At 33.8% G+C, this 21,185-nt stretch overlaps 4 protein-coding genes and 1 long non-coding RNA gene across 5 annotated transcripts; 3 read left to right on the forward strand and 2 right to left on the reverse strand.

The window, feature by feature from the left end:
• The first annotated feature begins 116 nt into the window (after positions 1 to 116).
• Positions 117 to 3,033, forward strand: Gnpnat (glucosamine 6-phosphate N-acetyltransferase). Its single transcript, XM_040711389.2, has 5 exons — positions 117 to 964; positions 1,035 to 1,097; positions 1,154 to 1,284; positions 1,341 to 1,402; positions 1,469 to 3,033. The coding sequence occupies exons 1-5, from the start codon at positions 793 to 795 to the stop codon at positions 1,614 to 1,616; spliced, it is 576 nt and encodes a 191-aa protein (XP_040567323.1). The 5' UTR covers positions 117 to 792; the 3' UTR covers positions 1,617 to 3,033.
• On the reverse strand, positions 1,596 to 2,946 carry LOC121117091 (26S proteasome regulatory subunit 6B). Its single transcript, XM_040711388.2, has one exon. It carries the CDS (start codon positions 2,944 to 2,946, stop codon positions 1,714 to 1,716), a length of 1,233 nt encoding a protein of 410 aa, XP_040567322.1. The 3' UTR covers positions 1,596 to 1,713.
• A 1,861-nt stretch (positions 3,034 to 4,894) lies between the features above and the next one.
• LOC121117776 (uncharacterized) lies at positions 4,895 to 7,870 on the forward strand. Its single transcript, XM_040712269.2, has 2 exons — positions 4,895 to 5,144; positions 5,199 to 7,870. Exons 1-2 carry the CDS (start codon positions 5,084 to 5,086, stop codon positions 7,019 to 7,021), a joined length of 1,884 nt encoding a protein of 627 aa, XP_040568203.1. The 5' UTR covers positions 4,895 to 5,083; the 3' UTR covers positions 7,022 to 7,870.
• Positions 7,871 to 10,748: 2,878 nt separating this feature from the next.
• Positions 10,749 to 13,679, reverse strand: LOC121117868 (uncharacterized). Its single transcript, XM_040712387.2, has 2 exons — positions 13,472 to 13,679; positions 10,749 to 13,417 (listed from the first exon to the last, which is right to left on the reverse strand). The coding sequence occupies exons 1-2, from the start codon at positions 13,530 to 13,532 to the stop codon at positions 12,408 to 12,410; spliced, it is 1,071 nt and encodes a 356-aa protein (XP_040568321.1). The 5' UTR covers positions 13,533 to 13,679; the 3' UTR covers positions 10,749 to 12,407.
• Positions 13,680 to 13,727: 48 nt separating this feature from the next.
• Positions 13,728 to 17,068, forward strand: LOC139905502 (uncharacterized). The gene is made up of 3 exons (XR_011780307.1): positions 13,728 to 16,362; positions 16,415 to 16,554; positions 16,617 to 17,068. It is a non-coding gene; the product is annotated as an uncharacterized lncRNA (long non-coding RNA).
• Positions 17,069 to 21,185: the final 4,117 nt, after the last annotated feature.

A 21,185-nucleotide genomic window follows, 5' to 3' on the forward strand; every position in this document is an offset into this window, starting at 1 on the left:
CTATTAAAAATGTAAAATAACGTTCATATCCCTTTATATTTTAAATATGATGTTTATATAATATTTTGACTGTTGACGTTGTAAATTATAAAACAAGATAATGCTGTAAATCCCCTAGTAAAGAGTTTATAGTCCATAGACTAATAAGTAATGATACTATGTGCTTATCAAATACCGAGAAGTGATGACTGATTAATTGACAATGTTTAATTTATGGAATTAAATGGACACTACTGTCTATTCATGTTAATTTGTGAATGGAAATGATATGTGATGGACGGTGTAGTGGGTTATGGGGCCGGCTTCTGCCTACTCTTACGCTAATTTTGACGTCATCATTTTATTTGAGAATGAGAGATTTCAGATTACTTAGTTATGTTAGTATTTGTTGTACTTTATTTTGTACATGATTAAGAATTAGTCTGTATGTAACAATTGTAAAACTCGCTGTTTTCATTCTAAAAAGGTGAGTGCAATCTTTCCTACCACTGTCCTTACCTCTCTTCGTTAAAGGATGTCTCTACTGCCGCAAACAAGTCGAACACTTGGATACGTACGGTGTTAATAAAAATAAAAGCTTTTCTCCATTTAAAAATCTATTAAAGCGATTTCGTGGAAGGTTTCAATAACCATTCGGGCGAGCCCGTTTATAGACAAACATGGCTCATAGGCCTATATGTATGAACAGTGAACACTATAGTGTGCAGTAATTACCTGCCTTTAAAATAATAATTTTAAAGGGATAACACGAGTCCTTTCAATATCCTCATTCAAGGCTGATAACTATTTCTAATGTCTCGTGCAATTTTGGAAGGTTCCGAGGAGATATCCCTCTTTGACAGTGATATATTTAAAAAAATAGACTTTTCAAACTATTCTAACAAATTTGATCCTCCAATATCGGTGGCAGATCCAGGACCTGGTCTTAAAATTAGAGCATTACAATCAGGAGATGATGAGCGGGGTGAAATAACTTTTGACAGTTGAATGAAAATCATAAGCTAATGGTCATTTATTATCATTATTAATTATAGGCTTTTTATCGCTATTGAAACAACTTACAACTGTCGGTGATATATCGAGAGAAAAATTTGTAGGTAAGGAATGACTTTGATTGTATATTTTTACTCTACATAAATAATATAACATTTAGATGCATTCGAATCCATGAGAAGTAAGAATGGAACCTACTACGTCATTGTCATTGAGGATACAACAAAGGAAGAGATCATTGGCTGTGCCACTCTTCTTATTGAACAGAAATTCATAAGAAATTGTGCTAAAGTAAGGTTGAATTTATATGAAAAAAAATTTAAAATTAATTCACTAATTGTTATCAGAAAGGTTGTGTTGAGGACGTTGTTGTAAATAGTTCGTATCGAGGGAAACAGTTAGGGAAATTGTAAGCCATGATTAATGAGTCAGTGTAAAATAATGAAGCATTAAATTCAATTTTTTATATTGATAGAATTGTTATTACGCTTAATCTCCTCGCCAAGGAATTGGGTTGTTACAAAGTAAGTTTGAATTGTACCGACAAAATGGTCAAGTTCTACGAGGGAGTAGGGTACACAAAAGAAGAGGGAAACGGAAACTTCTTAGTTATTCGGTTGTAATTTTATTAATTAATTGTTCGAGTTATATAGCTTATTTATACATCTCCTGTTACAAATTGCTTATTACTGTTAAAATAAAGAAAAAGTAAATAATTTATTATTTGTAGAATTCGTATTCATTCTCTGTTTTCTTAATGTTATTCTTGTAGCCTTTTTCAAAATCTTTGGGAAGGACGATGTAACGATTCTCACGGATTGCCTGCATGCCTGCCTCTTGACAAATAGCGTTAATATCTGCACCTGAGATCTTATCAGGTCGCGCAACAAAATCTTCTAAATCTACTTCATCAGAAAAGTTCATTTTTCCAGCAATAGTAGCAAAGATAAGTCGTTTTTGTCTCCGGTCGGGAAATGGGAATTCAATTTTTCGATCAAGACGACCAGGACGTAAGAGAGCAGGATCTAGAGTATCATGCCGATTCGTGGCCATGATGACTTTAACATTGGTTGCTTGATCGAAGCCATCCATTTGATTGAGTAATTCTAAGAGAATACGTTGGACTTCTCGGTCAGCACCTGTCTGAGCATCAAATCGCTTTGTTGCAATGGCATCAATTTCGTCTATAAAAATGATGGCAGGAGAATTTTCTTTAGCTAGTCTAAATACATCCCTCACCATTCGAGGGCCCTCTCCCAGATATTTCTGTACAAACTCCGAGCCCACAACTCGTATAAAAGCAGCAGTAGTGTGATGTGCAACTGCCTTGGCCAACATAGTTTTTCCACAGCCAGGAGGTCCATACATGAGAACTCCTCGAGGAGGGTCAATTCCGATTTGTTTGTAGAGATCGAAGTGAGTGAGTGGGAGTTCTACAGCCTCCTTCATTTCTTGCTTTTGCATGTCCATGCCTCCAATATCCGCGTAGGAGACATCGGGCTTCTCATCTGCTTGCAACATGGAGATGGAAGAATCCGCCTCTGGGGGAAGAACGTCCACGAGTGCGTTCGAGTGCTTGTGCAAAGCCACAGAGGCTGCAGGCTTGAGCAGCTCCCGGTCCAGCGTCGAGAGGATCCGCACATAGTAATTGGAGCCCGTGGTGGACCCCACGATCCCCGTATTCTGATCCACCGCTTCCAAAAACTGTCCAATCACCAGGGGCACGGACTGAATGCGCTTCACCTCTTCCTGGGCGTGCAGGTACTCCTTCTTCAGATTCCGTTGCTCATCCTTGATGTAGTCCTCTTGGACCTGCAGAAATTCTAACTGTTGCTCAAGCTTCTTGTAGCGGGTGTACAGATCCTCCAAGTCATTGTTGCTCGTCTCTTCAGGCGTGCTCTTGGGAATCTCTTCCAATGGGGCCTCCGCCAACACTATTCCGATCTCTTCCATTCTTAAAATCTCTCAAAAGTTATTTATTCATCAATAGAAACGGAACACAATTCTCAATCTCTCACTAGTTTTCGTGATTCAGCAAAATTACTCTTCCTCTCTCTCTCTCATATATCAATTTCACTCCTCCTCTTCTTCTTCTTTCCCTTTGTTTAATTCTTAATTGTGTACCTATGACGTCAATCAGCTTCATAGCAAAGGAAAAACATAGAAAAGTTATTTCCCCACCAAACCACATCCGACAGAATCCTCTGCTCACTATAATATTTAATTTAGGAATTAATATTAATAATTGATTATGTTGCATATTATTTACTCTGCATCATTTTGAGTACATATAGGATCTGAACGTCACCTTCACTCTTTAGCCAATCAAATTTTTTTTGGCTGGCCGTTTTTTTATTAAATTGGTAATCAGGAGAATCGGAGTAATTCTAGTAAATGCCCTTTTTTATATGCTTTTTTCCATCCTCCCTTGTCACCGCTGATTGTAGCTGATCTAATGAATCGCCATGAGAACCATTCTTTATCTTCTCCAAAGCAATTTCTTCAAATTGTCAAGGTTACCATGTTAATTTTCGGTTTATTATTTTTTTTTTCACATGCCCCTTTCTACGCTGGATTCTCATCATTAATGATTAATCATAAGTCACAACTTATAAATGATACAGCTTCTAAAATAATGTGTGCTTTCTTCTAAAGTAAGCATTCTTGCCTATTTTTGTTGTAACCTGTCTTAAAAAATACATAATAAAATAAATATATACAATTATAAATATAATTACAATATTTTACTTTGACCTAGTGCTATTTTGAATGTAGAAGGAAGGTAATTATGAGTTTTATAAATCATCAAAATTTTAATACTAAAAAAGAACTTTTTTTTTTTACTAAAATAGATATGTATGACATATAAGCTTAAATATATATTTCCACTTAATCCAATGACAAAAAAATGGTAAAACACTGAGTTTTAGTAGTTTATTTTTACAATGAATTTAGGAATCGATTTTTAAAGGAGAATGAATGTACATATTGATGTTATTATAATAAATGTCTGAGAAGGGATTTTCGGATAAATAATATAGAGTTGACAGGGTATGCAAAATGAGAGCTGGTCACCTACGCCCTCCCATTTTACCGCAGCATTTCAATCCCTAAGCCCTTTACCCCTATCCTTTTTTATCATTATTATTCAGAAGTACAGCTAGTAAAATATAATATGAATTGTATTCATTGTAGGACATTAAAATAAGCATCCCCACTTTCATATTGCTTAGAATAGGTTGTAATACAGATCAATATTAGTTCTACAACTATCTCTAAATATTATAATTCCATCCTCAAGAAACTATTCGAATCATACTTAAGGAATTAGATGCAAAGTCTTAGTGTCTAAAATAATAAATAAGCATAAACAATTTCATTAAAACTATACACATCTAAAAATAAATTAGTCAGTTTAATGATATTTTGAACATTGACGTTAGAAAGCCCTTTTAATATAACTCTACTTTGATTTTGAGTTGTATACAATAAGTCAATCCCTTATTTTTTGCTCACAAACAATATTTTAGGATTTCCAATATTATAATTAATTATTTCTGGAAGAGTTGCTTAAAGCACCACGTGACGTTGATATCTCTAATCATAACTACTACAAAAATTATAGCTTTATAATTGTACAAAGTTCATATGAGCGTACCAAGTCGAATTTGATGTTTTTCACGACAACAGGTTGCGTGATTGGAGCTTGTGCTCCTCCAGATAGTATTGGAACTTATTGGAATATTCCTAAAAAGTCTCGTTATATTTCAAGTTCGAGTCTTAATACTTCCTACTCAATGTATGAAGCCACCCTACCCTCTGTTTGTTTTTTTCCAATTTTTCCTTTCCCCTATGAATTGAGAGTGGAGAGGTTGAGAGTGAATAAAAAGAAAAGCTAACTGCATATATAAGTTTCTTTTCTCCATGTATGACGTCATATAGATCCAGTGATGCTAATATACGACGATGAGAAACGATTTGCATGAGATTTGAAAAGGATTCAAGTTGTGAGTCAGGACTGCTTAGCTGCTTAGCCTTGATCATCGCCTATTCCGGAACATTGGAGGTTAAAAGACCTCTTTAGACGAAGATGACGGGGCACAGAGAATTGGTGAAGAGGAAGCATGTGTCCGTGAAGCTGAAGCGGCTCCGTAAGTTGCGTCTCTATTGTGAATGCCGAATGGCGCTTATTTTCTTGTTTTTAGGGATGCCTTCCTCTGACTCGAGCTCCAACGGCCTCACTCTGAATGTATCCTCCATGAAGAAGAACAACAAGCTTCTTGCTAGGGCACTGAATCAGAGTCGAGAGAAGATCCGCGATTTGGAGCAATCTATAATGTCACTGCGGACAGAGAATGTGGAACTCAGAGTCCAGATTTCGGATCTCAAGGCTCAAGTTCATGAAGCGAGTGAAGGAGGAAAGAATCATTTAGTCAACTATCTAGAGCCCTTGAAAAATATCTTTCACGGGGCTTTGAACCAATCTGTAGCACTAAGTGCAGAAATTAATCGGGCTTTGACATATATCAATGTACCACAAGTGACAAGGCACAGATCTTCAGCATCATTATCTAATGGATTTTCTTCCATTAAATTCGCTGAGAGGCCTCGAAACAAAATAAAAAAAGTATCTCCCATGGTCTCAGGACATGTCGTTCATAAGCCTGATATCAAAATTAAAAAATTAGATATGAACACTCTACTCGGCACAGCTCAAAGTCAAGGTCTAAGGTTCTCAAGGGGAGAACCAGAATCAGACCCGGATCCAACACGAATACTTGAGAATGAGGATGTAGAAATTGAACCCCATACGGAAAATATTGTAGATCTAGTTGAGCTTCCTGAGAGAGAAGAAGATGAAGTAGTAGATGATCATTCTAATGACGATCAGGTTAAAAAGTTTCTTACTCGAACCTACCAACCTCGAGTGTCTTTACGTCCATTCGATCTCAGTTTAATTGAGGAAGAGGAGGAAGATGAATTACCACGAAGACGTAGGATTTCTCGAAATAATCAATCTGATGTCAGAAATGCTCATATCAATAATAAATCATCGACGGAGGAAGATGATAGTAGTAATATTATACCTTGTGTTGATCTTGTAGAGGAAGATGCAAATGAAAATGATCGGAGTAAACTAGAGTCAACAGTTTCAAAAGAGACCACTCATTCTGAGAGTAAAGAGACAGTATCTCTTGATGATGATGTCGTTATAGTACCAAAGGAAGTTTCAAATGAACTTACTCATCCACCTTCTCAATCTCAGTCTTCTAAGACAAAGAAACAAGCTGGTACTGCTACCGATCGACGAGAAACATACATAGTTAAAAGTAATAAAACCCATATTGAAGAAGAAACTCCTAAATCAAAAACTGACATTTCAGAAAAAATGTTTTTAAACGTAATTGAAGATGATCCTCAAGAAGGTCCTTCCTGGCTTTTTGAAGACTTATTCAATCCAAATAAAAAAGGGGTCGCAAATAGGCAATCCTCTCGGCGTCCATTGAGGAGAAAAGCAAGTTCTTGCTCCAAAAAATTATCATTTGTCAACTATTGTCCTGATCCTAGAGAGTTACGACCCTATGATGATGGAAGTTCCAGTGATGATCTTTCATTTGATGAAGATGAAACATACAAGGCTCCACCCAAGTCTCAAAGTCAATCTAAACTCAAGGGCAAAAGAAACAGGGTGGACTCCATTGAAAAATCATCAAGTACAAAATACAAGCGCTCCAAAATAGAGAAACAAAGGGTGTCGACTATGACTACTACGTCTTCACTTGATACTAAAGGTGATTCTAATCATTCTAAATCAAAAATCTCAGATTCCACATTTTCCGAAAAAACTGAAGAAAATGAGACTACTGCAGCAGAGGATACCTCATTGAACTCTAGTAGAAGGCCCAAAAGAGCAGCTGCAGCTTTGGTTGCTAATATGAAAGAGCCTTCTCTGAATATGAAGATGCGCAATCCAAATAAAATGGGGAAAAAAGTGAAAAATAGTACATCCAGAAAAAAATCCGAGTAGTCCATGGTTTTTCCCTTCCTTTCAGGTGCATTCTTGAAATCCGTATGGATATATATATGTATTTCCTTCAGGCATTATATAAGTATATAATTCAATTTTATACCTAAGATAAAACTAAAATTCAACTACCACCGGAATGTATTACTGATAATACATTAATATTTTGAACGATCTAATGCATAAAATAAGTCTAATATTATGCAGTGCCTTGTATAAAATCAAATTATTATTATATCACTAAAAATTTCATAAAAAAGCTGCTACCTCACAATTGCTATTTCTTCACCTCATTCCATTGTACCGGATTTATGTTATTGAGTCATAATTAATTAGCTATTTCATTTGTGAGTCATCATCAGATTTATCTATATTTCTCAATAGACCAAATATATCCTTTTGAATTTAATTCCTCATTTCCCTTAATAATGAAATCCATTGGCAGCATTTTAATAATGTTGAGAGCATAACGAAACACATAATAGAATGTCATCATCCACGTTTCTTTGTTTAAAATCATGGAACACAAGCTTAAATTTTATAAGACCTTCCTGTTTTTAATTCCGAGTCTCTTAAATCTACAATAAATTAATTTGATCAATGATTATATACATCTTTTTCAAGTCATAAGGTTTCTAAAATGTGAAACACTCGCAAATTCGAATAAAGCTATTTTGTTGTATATAGAGCTTAAAAGGAATCATTTTTTTGGGCTTAATCAATCAATGCTCCCTCATAAAGAATTAAGAGTTGTTTGATGTCGTATGACAAATTTGAATATTGAATACATTTTTACCATTATTTATTTTTGTATTTTATCAATGAACGAATAAACGCATATATTAATTGGAATTTTTAAATCAACTATCCCTTAATTAGTGTTCTCCAATTTATAGTTTTACCTTTCTGAAAGGAATAGGTGGTGAGTTGACAGAAAACAATCTCGAAATGTTGCTTTTCGTTTAAAAAGAAGAATAAATTGGGGTTTTTGAAAACAAGAAATCAATTTGTTCTCGCTCATTAACAGAAATTGCTTAATTAATCCTCTCTCTTTTGGACGTACATAGTATTAGAATGCATATTTTATTATTTTATGCAATTCCAAAAGTGCTGAAGAATTTACTTAACTTGTGTTGTTTCTTTGAAGCTTCTGGATTGATCATCTTTCGAAACATAATGGTTAAGTGCATTCAGCGTGGACTCGTGAAAAACTTTACAGAAAGATCAACATTACACTTTTCAATTGGTTGGTTGAGGAGCAATTACTTTATGATTAAGTTTGTTAGCTAATTTCAATCTCTGGCCTAGCTCCATTTTGTAGATTTGACTCACATGCCCAAATTCGGTTCATTTTAGTCTCTTCTACTACTTTTATTATGAGGGCTTAATATATCTAATCAAATATGAGATATGAATCATATTCACTTAAGTCAGTATTTTGAAACTTACTATTACGAATACGCCGTTATATTACTTGTGAAGATTTGGAATGATCTACTTTACCATATTTAAGTGCATTTTTTTATGCTCAAAAATCATATAGCAAAACATAATTTACTTAGTACAATATTACAGCCGTTTTATTTCATCAGCATCAGAGTATATATGCCAATTCACATTCTATAAATTATAATAATTAATTATAGTCTATAATTAATATAGTTTGTTGTGTTTATATGTAGCAAGGAACATGAAAATGAATATGGAACGCGCTCTTTTTTATTTTTTTCCAAGATTGCAAATAAGAAATGAATATTTCATTTTTATATGTTCATTTCAAATGATTTTTTAGTTTTTGTGTAGTTAGAGACTTAGTGGCTAAAGTTATGAACCTATTTTTGTTTTCAACAATTGTTATATATCTACTTCTATTTAGTAATTATAAACCTTTACATACAGTGTGTCATTCGAGGACCTTAATTATATATAAAATATATGATATATGTATTACATTTTCACAGGAATTATTTAATAAATTTATTAACAATTTCATCTTATAAATTGATATTTTGCATTCATTATTTTAGGCAAAATGATTTGCTGCTATCCAGGTTGTAGGACTAAGAAAAAAACTCATCAAAATCATAGTGAGGAAGAAATTGTTGAAGAAATACATTATCTTCATAAGTTTCCAAAAGATCCTGAACTTATGAAAGTATGGGTCAATATAATCACAAGAAAAAAACTAGGGCCAAATCAATTTTCAAAAACCTGTAGCAAGCATTTTCCTATATCTGCTTGTATTCATGAAAGAACGGATACAAATTCAAGTCGGCAAAAAAATTATAGTACAACGATATAAATTAAAATCTGATGCAATAGAAAAAAATGCGGATATTCCAAAATAACTTGAGAAAACAACGGGCGACAACTTTATTTACTTCTATTAAAAGGTAATACTTCAAAGTAGATTAAAATGCATTGTTATTTTTCAGATTTGAGCAAGACTTTGTCTTAATTCTCAAATTGAACGTTTATTTCAAGGAGATGAGATAAAAAAAAAACCCTGGATAAATCGTGTTTACCCAAAAGTATCAAAGTAATATATAATGAAGACTTGGTCATATTTTTCGCCCTATCCTCACAGGTTCTTGTTCCTTACATTTTGTTTGGTTTAAAAGTGAATTATTCTCATTTTTTCAAAATGACTTTCTATACTTAATGCCGAAGTGAATCATATGTGTTCATCAAAGAGTCTGATCCGTTATTCTGATATCAATAACATTTTAGCATATTTAAAAAATAAACAGAATGAACCGAAACTAGCTTCAAGCATCAAGTATGTCATTGAGATATTGGAAGAAGCAGTATATCATCAAGACTTTAATTCGCATATCTTCTTTATTATAGAACAACTTCACCTTCACTCTTTAAGTGCAAAAGGAAGAAGATACTCTCCTGATTTTTATGAATTTCAATACTTTGGCACAATACAAGCCCAGCTTCATATAATCAAATTAGAGAATCTGGCATTATTTACTTGCCATCTGAATCGCAAACTTAAATTATTAGATGAAAAGACAAGTATGTTTCTATAATTAACCAATACTAGACTTGGTTAATTATAGAAACTAAATTCACAGATAGTTGAATTTAGTGGTTGCAATTTTTTCCACTTCCGAAGGATAAAAAAATATGTAATTAGGTTCGTTACATATCCTCAAAATAATTTATAACAAAATAATGTTATAAATGTTCATGTCGATCTTTTGAAAATGAAGATACCATTCTTGAAACCGAATTTGGGCATGTGAGTCAAATCTACAAAATGGAGCTAGGCCAGGGATTGAAATTAGCTAACAAACTTAATCATAAAGTAATTGCTCCTCAACCAACCAATTGAAAAGTGTAATGTTGATCTTTCTGTAAAGTTTTTCACGAGTCCACGCTGAATGCACTTAACCATTATGTTTCGAAAGATGATCAATCCAGAAGCTTCAAAGAAACAACACAAGTTAAGTAAATTCTTCAGCACTTTTGGAATTGCATAAAATAATAAAATATGCATTCTAATACTATGTACGTCCAAAAGAGAGAGGATTAATTAAGCAATTTCTGTTAATGAGCGAGAACAAATTGATTTCTTGTTTTCAAAAACCCCAATTTATTCTTCTTTTTAAACGAAAAGCAACATTTCGAGATTGTTTTCTGTCAACTAACCACCTATTCCTTTCAGAAAGGTAAAACTATAAATTGGAGAACACTAATTAAGGGATAGTTGATTTAAAAATTCCAATTAATATATGCGTTTATTCGTTCATTGATAAAATACAAAAATAAATAATGGTAAAAATGTATTCAATATTCAAATTTGTCATACGACATCAAACAACTCTTAATTCTTTATGAGGGAGCATTGATTGATTAAGCCCAAAAAATGATTCCTTTTAAGCTCTATATACAACAAAATAGCTTTATTCGAATTTGCGAGTGTTTCACATTTTAGAAACCTTATGACTTGAAAAAAGATGTATATAATCATTGATCAAATTAATTTATTGTAGATTTAAGAGACTCGGAATTAAAAACAGGAAGGTCTTATAAAATTTAAGCTTGTGTTCCATGATTTTAAACAAAGAAACGTGGATGATGACATTCTATTATGTGTTTCGTTATGCTCTCAACATTATTAAAATGCTGCCAATGGATTTCATTATTAAGGGAAATGAGGAATTAAATTCAAAAGGATATATTTGGTCTATTGAGAAATATAGATAAATCTGATGATGACTCACAAATGAAATAGCTAATTAATAATGACTCAATAACATAAATCCGGTACAATGGAATGAGGTGAAGAAATAGCAATTGTGAGGTAGCAGCTTTTTTATGAAATTTTTAGTGATATAATAATAATTTGATTTTATACAAGGCACTGCATAATATTAGACTTATTTTATGCATTAGATCGTTCAAAATATTAATGTATTATCAGTAATACATTCCGGTGGTAGTTGAATTTTAGTTTTATCTTAGGTATAAAATTGAATTATATACTTATATAATGCCTGAAGGAAATACATATATATATCCATACGGATTTCAAGAATGCACCTGAAAGGAAGGGAAAAACCATGGACTACTCGGATTTTTTTCTGGATGTACTATTTTTCACTTTTTTCCCCATTTTATTTGGATTGCGCATCTTCATATTCAGAGAAGGCTCTTTCATATTAGCAACCAAAGCTGCAGCTGCTCTTTTGGGCCTTCTACTAGAGTTCAATGAGGTATCCTCTGCTGCAGTAGTCTCATTTTCTTCAGTTTTTTCGGAAAATGTGGAATCTGAGATTTTTGATTTAGAATGATTAGAATCACCTTTAGTATCAAGTGAAGACGTAGTAGTCATAGTCGACACCCTTTGTTTCTCTATTTTGGAGCGCTTGTATTTTGTACTTGATGATTTTTCAATGGAGTCCACCCTGTTTCTTTTGCCCTTGAGTTTAGATTGACTTTGAGACTTGGGTGGAGCCTTGTATGTTTCATCTTCATCAAATGAAAGATCATCACTGGAACTTCCATCATCATAGGGTCGTAACTCTCTAGGATCAGGACAATAGTTGACAAATGATAATTTTTTGGAGCAAGAACTTGCTTTTCTCCTCAATGGACGCCGAGAGGATTGCCTATTTGCGACCCTTTTTTATTTGGATTGAATAAGTCTTCAAAAAGCCAGGAAGGACCTTCTTGAGGATCATCTTCAATTACGTTTAAAAACATTTTTTCTGAAATGTCAGTTTTGATTTAGGAGTTTCTTCTTCAATATGGGTTTTATTACTTTTAACTATGTATGTTTCTCGTCGATCGGTAGCAGTACCAGCTTGTTTCTTTGTCTTAGAAGACTGAGATTGAGAAGGTGGATGAGTAAGTTCATTTGAAACTTCCTTTGGTACTATAACGACATCATCATCAAGAGATACTGTCTCTTTACTCTCAGAATGAGTGGTCTCTTTGAAACTGTTGACTCTAGTTTACTCCGATCATTTTCATTTGCATCTTCCTCTACAAGATCAACACAAGGTATAATATTACTACTATCATCTTCCTCCGTCGATGATTTATTATTGATATGAGCATTTCTGACATCAGATTGATTATTTCGAGAAATCCTACGTCTTCGTGGTAATTCATCTTCCTCCTCTTCCTCAATTAAACTGAGATCGAATGGACGTAAAGACACTCGAGGTTGGTAGGTTCGAGTAAGAAACTTTTTAACCTGATCGTCATTAGAATGATCATCTACTACTTCATCTTCTTCTCTCTCAGGAAGCTCAACTAGATCTACAATATTTTCCGTATGGGGTTCAATTTCTACATCCTCATTCTCAAGTATTCGTGTTGGATCCGGGTCTGATTCTGGTTCTCCCCTTGAGAACCTTAGACCTTGACTTTGAGCTGTGCCGAGTAGAGTGTTCATATCTAATTTTTTAATTTTGATATCAGGCTTATGAACGACATGTCCTGAGACCATGGGAGATACTTTTTTTATTTTGTTTCGAGGCCTCTCAGCGAATTTAATGGAAGAAAATCCATTAGATAATGATGCTGAAGATCTGTGCCTTGTCACTTGTGGTACATTGATATATGTCAAAGCCCGATTAATTTCTGCACTTAGTGCTACAGATTGGTTCAAAGCCCCGTGAAAGATATTTTTCAAGGGCTCTAGATAGTTGACTAAATGATTCTTTCCTCCTTCACTCGCTTCATGAACTTGAGCCTTGAGATCCGAAATCTGGACTCTGAGTTCCACATTCTCTGTCCGCAGTGACATTATAGATTGCTCCAAATCGCGGATCTTCTCTCGACTCTGATTCAGTGCCCTAGCAAGAAGCTTGTTGTTCTTCTTCATGGAGGATACATTCAGAGTGAGGCCGTTGGAGCTCGAGTCAGAGGAAGGCATCCCTAAAAACAAGAAAATAAGCGCCATTCGGCATTCACAATAGAGACGCAACTTACGGAGCCGCTTCAGCTTCACGGACACATGCTTCCTCTTCACCAATTCTCTGTGCCCCGTCATCTTCGTCTAAAGAGGTCTTTTAACCTCCAATGTTCCGGAATAGGCGATGATCAAGGCTAAGCAGCTAAGCAGTCCTGACTCACAACTTGAATCCTTTTCAAATCTCATGCAAATCGTTTCTCATCGTCGTATATTAGCATCACTGGATCTATATGACGTCATACATGGAGAAAAGAAACTTATATATGCAGTTAGCTTTTCTTTTATTCACTCTCAACCTCTCCACTCTCAATTCATAGGGGAAAGGAAAAATTGGAAAAAAACAAACAGAGGGTAGGGTGGCTTCATACATTGAGTAGGAAGTATTAAGACTCGAACTTGAAATATAACGAGACTTTTTAGGAATATTCCAATAAGTTCCAATACTATCTGGAGGAGCACAAGCTCCAATCACGCAACCTGTTGTCGTGAAAAACATCAAATTCGACTTGGTACGCTCATATGAACTTTGTACAATTATAAAGCTATAATTTTTGTAGTAGTTATGATTAGAGATATCAACGTCACGTGGTGCTTTAAGCAACTCTTCCAGAAATAATTAATTATAATATTGGAAATCCTAAAATATTGTTTGTGAGCAAAAAATAAGGGATTGACTTATTGTATACAACTCAAAATCAAAGTAGAGTTATATTAAAAGGGCTTTCTAACGTCAATGTTCAAAATATCATTAAACTGACTAATTTATTTTTAGATGTGTATAGTTTTAATGAAATTGTTTATGCTTATTTATTATTTTAGACACTAAGACTTTGCATCTAATTCCTTAAGTATGATTCGAATAGTTTCTTGAGGATGGAATTATAATATTTAGAGATAGTTGTAGAACTAATATTGATCTGTATTACAACCTATTCTAAGCAATATGAAAGTGGGGATGCTTATTTTAATGTCCTACGATGAATACAATTCATATTATATTTTACTAGCTGTACTTCTGAATAATAATGATAAAAAAGGATAGGGGTAAAGGGCTTAGGGATTGAAATGCTGCGGTAAAATGGGAGGGCGTAGGTGACCAGCTCTCATTTTGCATACCCTGTCAACTCTATATTATTTATCCGAAAATCCCTTCTCAGACATTTATTATAATAACATCAATATGTACATTCATTCTCCTTTAAAAATCGATTCCTAAATTCATTGTAAAAATAAACTACTAAAACTCAGTGTTTTACCATTTTTTTGTCATTGGATTAAGTGGAAATATATATTTAAGCTTATATGTCATACATATCTATTTTAGTAAAAAAAAAAGTTCTTTTTTAGTATTAAAATTTTGATGATTTATAAAACTCATAATTACCTTCCTTCTACATTCAAAATAGCACTAGGTCAAAGTAAAATATTGTAATTATATTTATAATTGTATGTATTTATTTTTTATCTCTAGAGATCATTCACCTTACTCGAACCTCCCATCCGAAAAAAAAGATGACAACCCCAGACATTTAAGCATTATTAATTTCAAAATATGGATATAATTCGCGGAAGATGAAGAGCATGAGTTTCTTAAATTTGATCATCATTTGAAATAACTCTGACTATAAGTTGACAATCTGATTGATGGTTTATAAGGGGTATGAAAGTCCCCTTTATTAAGATCAAATTGTAAAGCACACATTGTCCACAACATAAATAAACATTCTATTGTCTGGCTTGGTGACCAAGTGTTGCGTCTTGACGAGGGAGAGACACAAACTTATTTATAATAGGAGAGATCCAGGATGACCAAGAGACATGAGGAGAAGAATTCACGTGGAGGAATAATGTAACACTGTTTATAAGATCATGTGTATTCTAACTATACTCTAATTTATTTACACAATACGAGACTATTTATAATACGTAAAACACAGTACTTATAATACATAGACGAATATACAAGAAGTTAAGAACATGTAAGGAAATATTAAATACATAACACCAAGACACATGATTTTAAGCTAGCTTGCTTGGGAGCAGAGGCCCATGATAACAGATCATAATGATAGATGCTGCCACTTATATGAAGTTCCGATTTAATTAAATTCACAACCAGTCTCCTTATTTTTTTTATAATAAAATAGTTTTAGTAATATAATAACTAAATAATATATAGCTTCTTTTTTTTTTTTGAAAGACTAGAATATGTGATAACTGATAATTAAGGGTGATAATTTTGGTAAGAATAGAAAAGCGTGCGAGGAGAAAAGAATAAATACGCATGGCATCATTGATTAAATAATAGACATCTTCTTCTATCAATCAAGAACGTTATCATTCCCGCCTTTATTATTCAATATTAATATAATATTAGATGGTGATAGTCGATAGAGAACTGAATACAATACCTAAAATAACGTCGCCTTCTGTCTGGATTTATGAAAATGGTGGCCCAGGAATTTGGAAAATACTTACCAAATGAGAAACAGATGGCTTGTTGGATATGTCGATATAAATGTGCCTATAGTCCCTTTTCTCGAATAACACGCCACTCATTATCTTCATGTCATATCAAGAGCATGGATATTCATCTAAAAAATCAAGTTTATGATGAATACATCAAGTCAAACTTTAACTCTGATCTCACATAGATGTTTATTGTATGTATATACCCTTATCCATTGCTAATTATCTACGTTCAAAAAATTTATGGAGAAATAAATGGGTAAACCTATCCCTTCCCAAGGAACCATCCTTAAATTAATGGAGGATGTTGGTACTGATGTCATTTATAGAAATACATATAAAAATGTTTTGAGTCATCCACACCAAATGACGATCAAGTTATGAGTAAAAAGTATTTACTAATATCGAAATGGAACTCTGAATGTTGTACTATCTCACAGTAAGTATTCATTTTTTTTTAAATCTAACCATAAAATATGATTCTATTTTAGCTAAACATATCAAAAATTATGATACACAACTCATTAAATGGCAAAAACAACTGCTTAAATGGTCACAACAACGGGGGTAGTAGCTTTGGATGGTTCGCAACTAGTTTGTCTGATACTATTTTCTTCGCTTAAAGACTTGGGTATTTTCATTAGGTTTTCCAATATTACATAGTCAATAAATATTACTTTTTTATCATTTAAGGCTTACCTATGGTTGACAGGCTCCAAGAAATGGTGTTCAGAAACCTCATAAAAGGCAAATACAACTGTTTAAATTGTCACAACAACGGGGGTAGTTACATTGGGTGTAGCATTATAATTAGCAATTGTGTATATCCTTCATGATAATAGTATGTTGTTATATAATCATAAACAATGGGGGAAAAATCTTTTTTGATGCTCTTAATAAGGAGTAATATCGCCGGACATTACTACATAATTAGCTTTTGCTCTAAATCTTTAAGATGGATTTATTTCTAACATTTTTTTTATTTGTATATTTATTGTCTAATTTTATGATTTTGACATTTACGTTATTATTAATAATTATTTATTGTTACTTATATGATTCCAATTGTTTAATTTTGTATATTTAACATATATGTATGATGGTATATTTTTTATCATGTAGATTATATTTAATTAAAGCCTTCTTTTTTAAACTTGGAACTTCAAATATATTTCGAAATACTCTACTTTGTCGTTTCCTTAGCTATTATTCTGAGAATAAGGTTCATAATGAATTACAATTTCATGGAGTGTGACGTTTTCAAATTTACTGTAACGCATAAAAAACGTCTCAGTCAAGTATATGTAGTACATCTTCATTAAACATTTTGCTAATAAATACTTTCGTTATACCCTCAAAAATCATAATATAGGCATATGATAATCACATCAGTATTTTAAACAATGATACCATATGTCTTTTTTCCCCCTTCTCCTTGCACGCGTTTTTCTCTACAATATTATCAACTTTAGTGATAATATAAGATATTGATAAACTGGAACCACGTGTTAACGTCTTTAGTATAAATAAATGTTGAATTGATAGGAAAAGCGACATTTAGCCAAAAAATATGAAAAATACTGACCATACTATTTTCTCGGGTCAACTGTCGCGTTTCGCTACTTAGTTTAAAGCTTTATTCATAAGTAACCAAGTGATTTTTTATTGGTCCTTACAAGTTTCATGACGTGGTTAGTACCAGTGACGTCCCTATTACATTATATATAATATAATATAAACAAACATATATCATAAATACCACACATAAGCAAATCTAGTTTGCCAAAAACAACACATCATAAATTACCATATTATATGTATCGACATCGTACAGATATTCTGTAAAGAAAGTAAGGGGCCATTCACAAGCCACGAGGCCCTAAAACGAAGAGCACATAATCAATATTTGTGTAAGGTAGTGCTCGTAGATTTATTTCTTTTTGTCTGCTAGGAGCGTTAAATATACGCAGGCTCCATGAATTCGCCCTTCTAATGAATTAACGAGTTAAATTCTGCAAAGGGGAGAAAAAATTCCATACGCCATAAGGAAAAACGACAAAATGATAAAGTGACGTCATATAAGTGATTTAACAAGTAATTATAAAGTAATAACTAGTGCGTTTGCTCATAAAAAACAGAGAGTAACAATGAAGTTTTGCTCGGGAGTTATATCCTAGGTTGTGCTCTGCTCAGGTTCAGCTATTCTATCGGTCCCGGTCTCGGTTCTTTCATTTCAACGGTTCCGGTATCGGTTCCGGTCTTCGGTCTCAGGTCTTTTTTATAAAGGCTTAGTTTGGTAACTGGCACGTAAAACAAGGAACATCCTTAGAAAATTTGGGCCCAGGAAGTTATATTACATACAAATAGTGTCGCAGGTACCTTATACACAGAGTGTTATGTGCTCCAAGTTCCTACAATGGCCCTCGAAAACTAAGGTTGCTTATGACAATGGTTTTCAAAGTGGGGGCCGTGAGGGGAGGCTAGGGGAAGGGGTGCAGGAAGATGGATAATTGAGGATTGCTTTCAGTCTATACATATATACTACACATATTTTGTAAAAATGGGGCCTCAGCTAAAAATGTATTAGTGTGGGAGGCCTTGGTATAGTAAAGTTTGGGGAACCCTGGCTTAAGAAATATAATAGTTATCATATTATTGCGGCCTGACAAGCTTAGTAGCGGACCTGGATCCAAAATCTACTCCACCCCTTCACTCTTTTATTTACACTGTCTGCTGTCTAAAACTACTTTTCTAGATCCATAAGAAACCCTTAGCTATTTGGAACTCAGATAGAGCTGTATCACCCTGGCGACATAAAAAAATCATTGGAAAACGCTGCAATTGCACACACACAAAAAAAAAAAAAAAACTCAAAAAATAGACTTATTTATTAAAGCTAATTTATTTTTTTATAATATATATAGGAACAAAAGCACAAGAACCGAGACCCATAAGCAATATATTGCGGTCTCGGTACGATTTTGTCGTTTCCAGATCTAGCGGTTCAAGAAATGGAACCGCAAGATCGCTAAGGGCACAACATTGGTTGTAAATATTAGTCCTTGTTGGACTTGGAGTAGAATTGAGAACCGTCAACGGAGTAATTGCAACCTATAGGAGGTCCCCGCATAATGCAGTTTTAAACATCTGAGGATTTCGTATAAATCGTATTTGAAATTTTTCTGACGTATAGTGCGGTATATTCCCCTCATATTGCATTTTTTTTTTTATGATTATTAATTATAAAAAAACTATATATTGAGGTAAGCAAAATTTTTGTAGCCTATATATTCATATAATATAAATGGGCATATCCATAATTAGTGACAGGACATTCAGAAAATATTTTGGGTTATGCAAGAAAACTTTAGATCTAAAAGTGCTGAAAGGGATATAATTTGAAAGATCATTAGCTCAGCGACGTATTGATGTAATTATTATCTCTTTAGCATGTCTAGGTGTGTTGCTATAGTCGATTACATCCCTTAGTGACGGAACATCAGAGAAATGTGTAGATTTGACCATCCATCAAATTTTTAATAAATTCTGCGTCTTTGTTTGAAGTATTCACTATTTCTTTTTAGAGTTTATTTTTGAGATATTACTGCTTTGGATAGTTAGTTGAACAAGCATTCAAATTATATTGTTCATCCTCCAGAGCCAATTAAAAATCTTAGTGACAGGACCCGTGAAATCTTAGGGACGGACATTTGTGAAAATCTAATTGAGAGCAAGCCAAACAGGTATATCGATGTAATATCAACTTGCATGATGCTCTATTTGATCACTATTAATGCTTTATTGAAGTGTGAGACTACAAGTTTGTGGATAATAATGATATATTTAGTATGTTTTATGAGTATGTAAATAGAAATTTTAATCTAACATAATGTTTGATTACAATAATTATGTTGTTTGAAGTAATGATTATATGTTTGTTCACTTTTTATATTGCTAAATTCAATAGCATATAGTTGTGTAGCTTTGGCATCATGAATCTATGGAGTGCCTTTCAGCATAGGAACATCCACCCAGCGCTGGTCTAGAAAAGTTTGATTTCGGGAGGTGTTATTGCAATGACTTTAACTGTTGAAGTCTTGCACTCCTATGCAAATTATGTTACATTGGAAATAACCACTTTCCTTCTCAAGACACGCCTTCTCACTAAACGCTTCAACCCCCACCTAGACCATTTACTGGACCCTTCCTATGAGATGTGGCGAAATAGTTCCATTCAAAGTTTTCTAGATCATCGTTGTTTTTAAACCAAGAAAGATTAGCCAGGAGGTACTTGTTCTTTAACTGTACCGCTGAGGCATCGGGAGAAAACTTTGATATCAGTTACCTCCTTGAGTTCTTCTTTGACAATAGAGAGAAGCCGGTCCATATATACATTTAGAGATAATTTGTCGTGGGTCAAGCAGTCGCTCACTAAGCAAATACAGGGTGGTTCAAAACGAGCGGTTTTTTCCAGTAGGGATTTTTTGACAGGCACGCGCGAGTTCCGTCATTTTTACTCAGTATTGTTTTACTTTTCTTCATGGAAAGATATACGCCACAACAACGTGTACAAATTGTTCAATTGTACTAAGAAAATCAGCGTTCTGTGAAAGAAGTTTTTCGCAAATTACGCCCAACTTATGGTCCACATAATCGACCTTCAGAATCCACAATTCGCAGAATAATCGAAAAATTTGAGGGGGCAGCAACTTGCTGGGATGTCCCGTCGTCTGGTAAGCCACGTACAGCTCGCAGCGTAGAAAATATTGTGGCCGTAGCCGAAGATCGTGAAGAATTGATCGAACGTTATCGCCCATGGTAACATACTTTTTGGTACCTCAAATTGAAGCACATGGTCTTCACGATATTTGGTTCCAACAAGACGGTGCCACATGCCACACAGCGTGCGTAACAATGGACTTATTGGGACATCATATTGGTGAGCAATTAATTTCACGTTTTTGCCGGTGAATTGGCCACCAAGATCGTGTGATATCACACCTTTGAACTTTTTTCTTTGGGGCTATGTAAAAGTAAAAGTCTATGTGGATAAACTAACGACGATTGAAGCATTGGAAGCAAATATTGATCGAGTTATTCGTGAGATTCCGGTCAAAATGCTGGAACACGTCATCGAAAATTGGCGCGAAAGAATGGACCATTTAAATGCCAGTTGCAGCCAACATATGAAGGGGATTATTTTCTAGAAACAATTGTAAAGGATTGTTTTTTCTGTTTATAATAAAGTTTTGACCATAATAT

Source organism: Lepeophtheirus salmonis, chromosome 5, assembly GCF_016086655.4.
Source record: "Lepeophtheirus salmonis chromosome 5, UVic_Lsal_1.4, whole genome shotgun sequence".
NCBI lineage: Eukaryota > Metazoa > Arthropoda > Copepoda > Siphonostomatoida > Caligidae > Lepeophtheirus > Lepeophtheirus salmonis.

Coding starts and splice junctions, on each gene's coding strand:
- Gnpnat (XM_040711389.2), top strand. CDS start 793: ATGTCTCGTGCAATTTTGGAAGGTTCCGAGGAGATATCCCTCTTTGAC. Junction 1,285..1,340: donor TCATAAGAAATTGTGCTAAA/GTAAGGTTGAAT, acceptor AATTGTTATCAG/AAAGGTTGTGTTGAGGACGT. Junction 1,403..1,468: donor GGGAAACAGTTAGGGAAATT/GTAAGCCATGAT, acceptor TTATATTGATAG/AATTGTTATTACGCTTAATC.
- LOC121117868 (XM_040712387.2), bottom strand. CDS start 13,532: ATGACGGGGCACAGAGAATTGGTGAAGAGGAAGCATGTGTCCGTGAAG. Junction 13,418..13,471: donor CGTGAAGCTGAAGCGGCTCC/GTAAGTTGCGTC, acceptor TCTTGTTTTTAG/GGATGCCTTCCTCTGACTCG.
- LOC121117776 (XM_040712269.2), top strand. CDS start 5,084: ATGACGGGGCACAGAGAATTGGTGAAGAGGAAGCATGTGTCCGTGAAG. Junction 5,145..5,198: donor CGTGAAGCTGAAGCGGCTCC/GTAAGTTGCGTC, acceptor TCTTGTTTTTAG/GGATGCCTTCCTCTGACTCG.
- LOC121117091 (XM_040711388.2), bottom strand. CDS start 2,946: ATGGAAGAGATCGGAATAGTGTTGGCGGAGGCCCCATTGGAAGAGATT.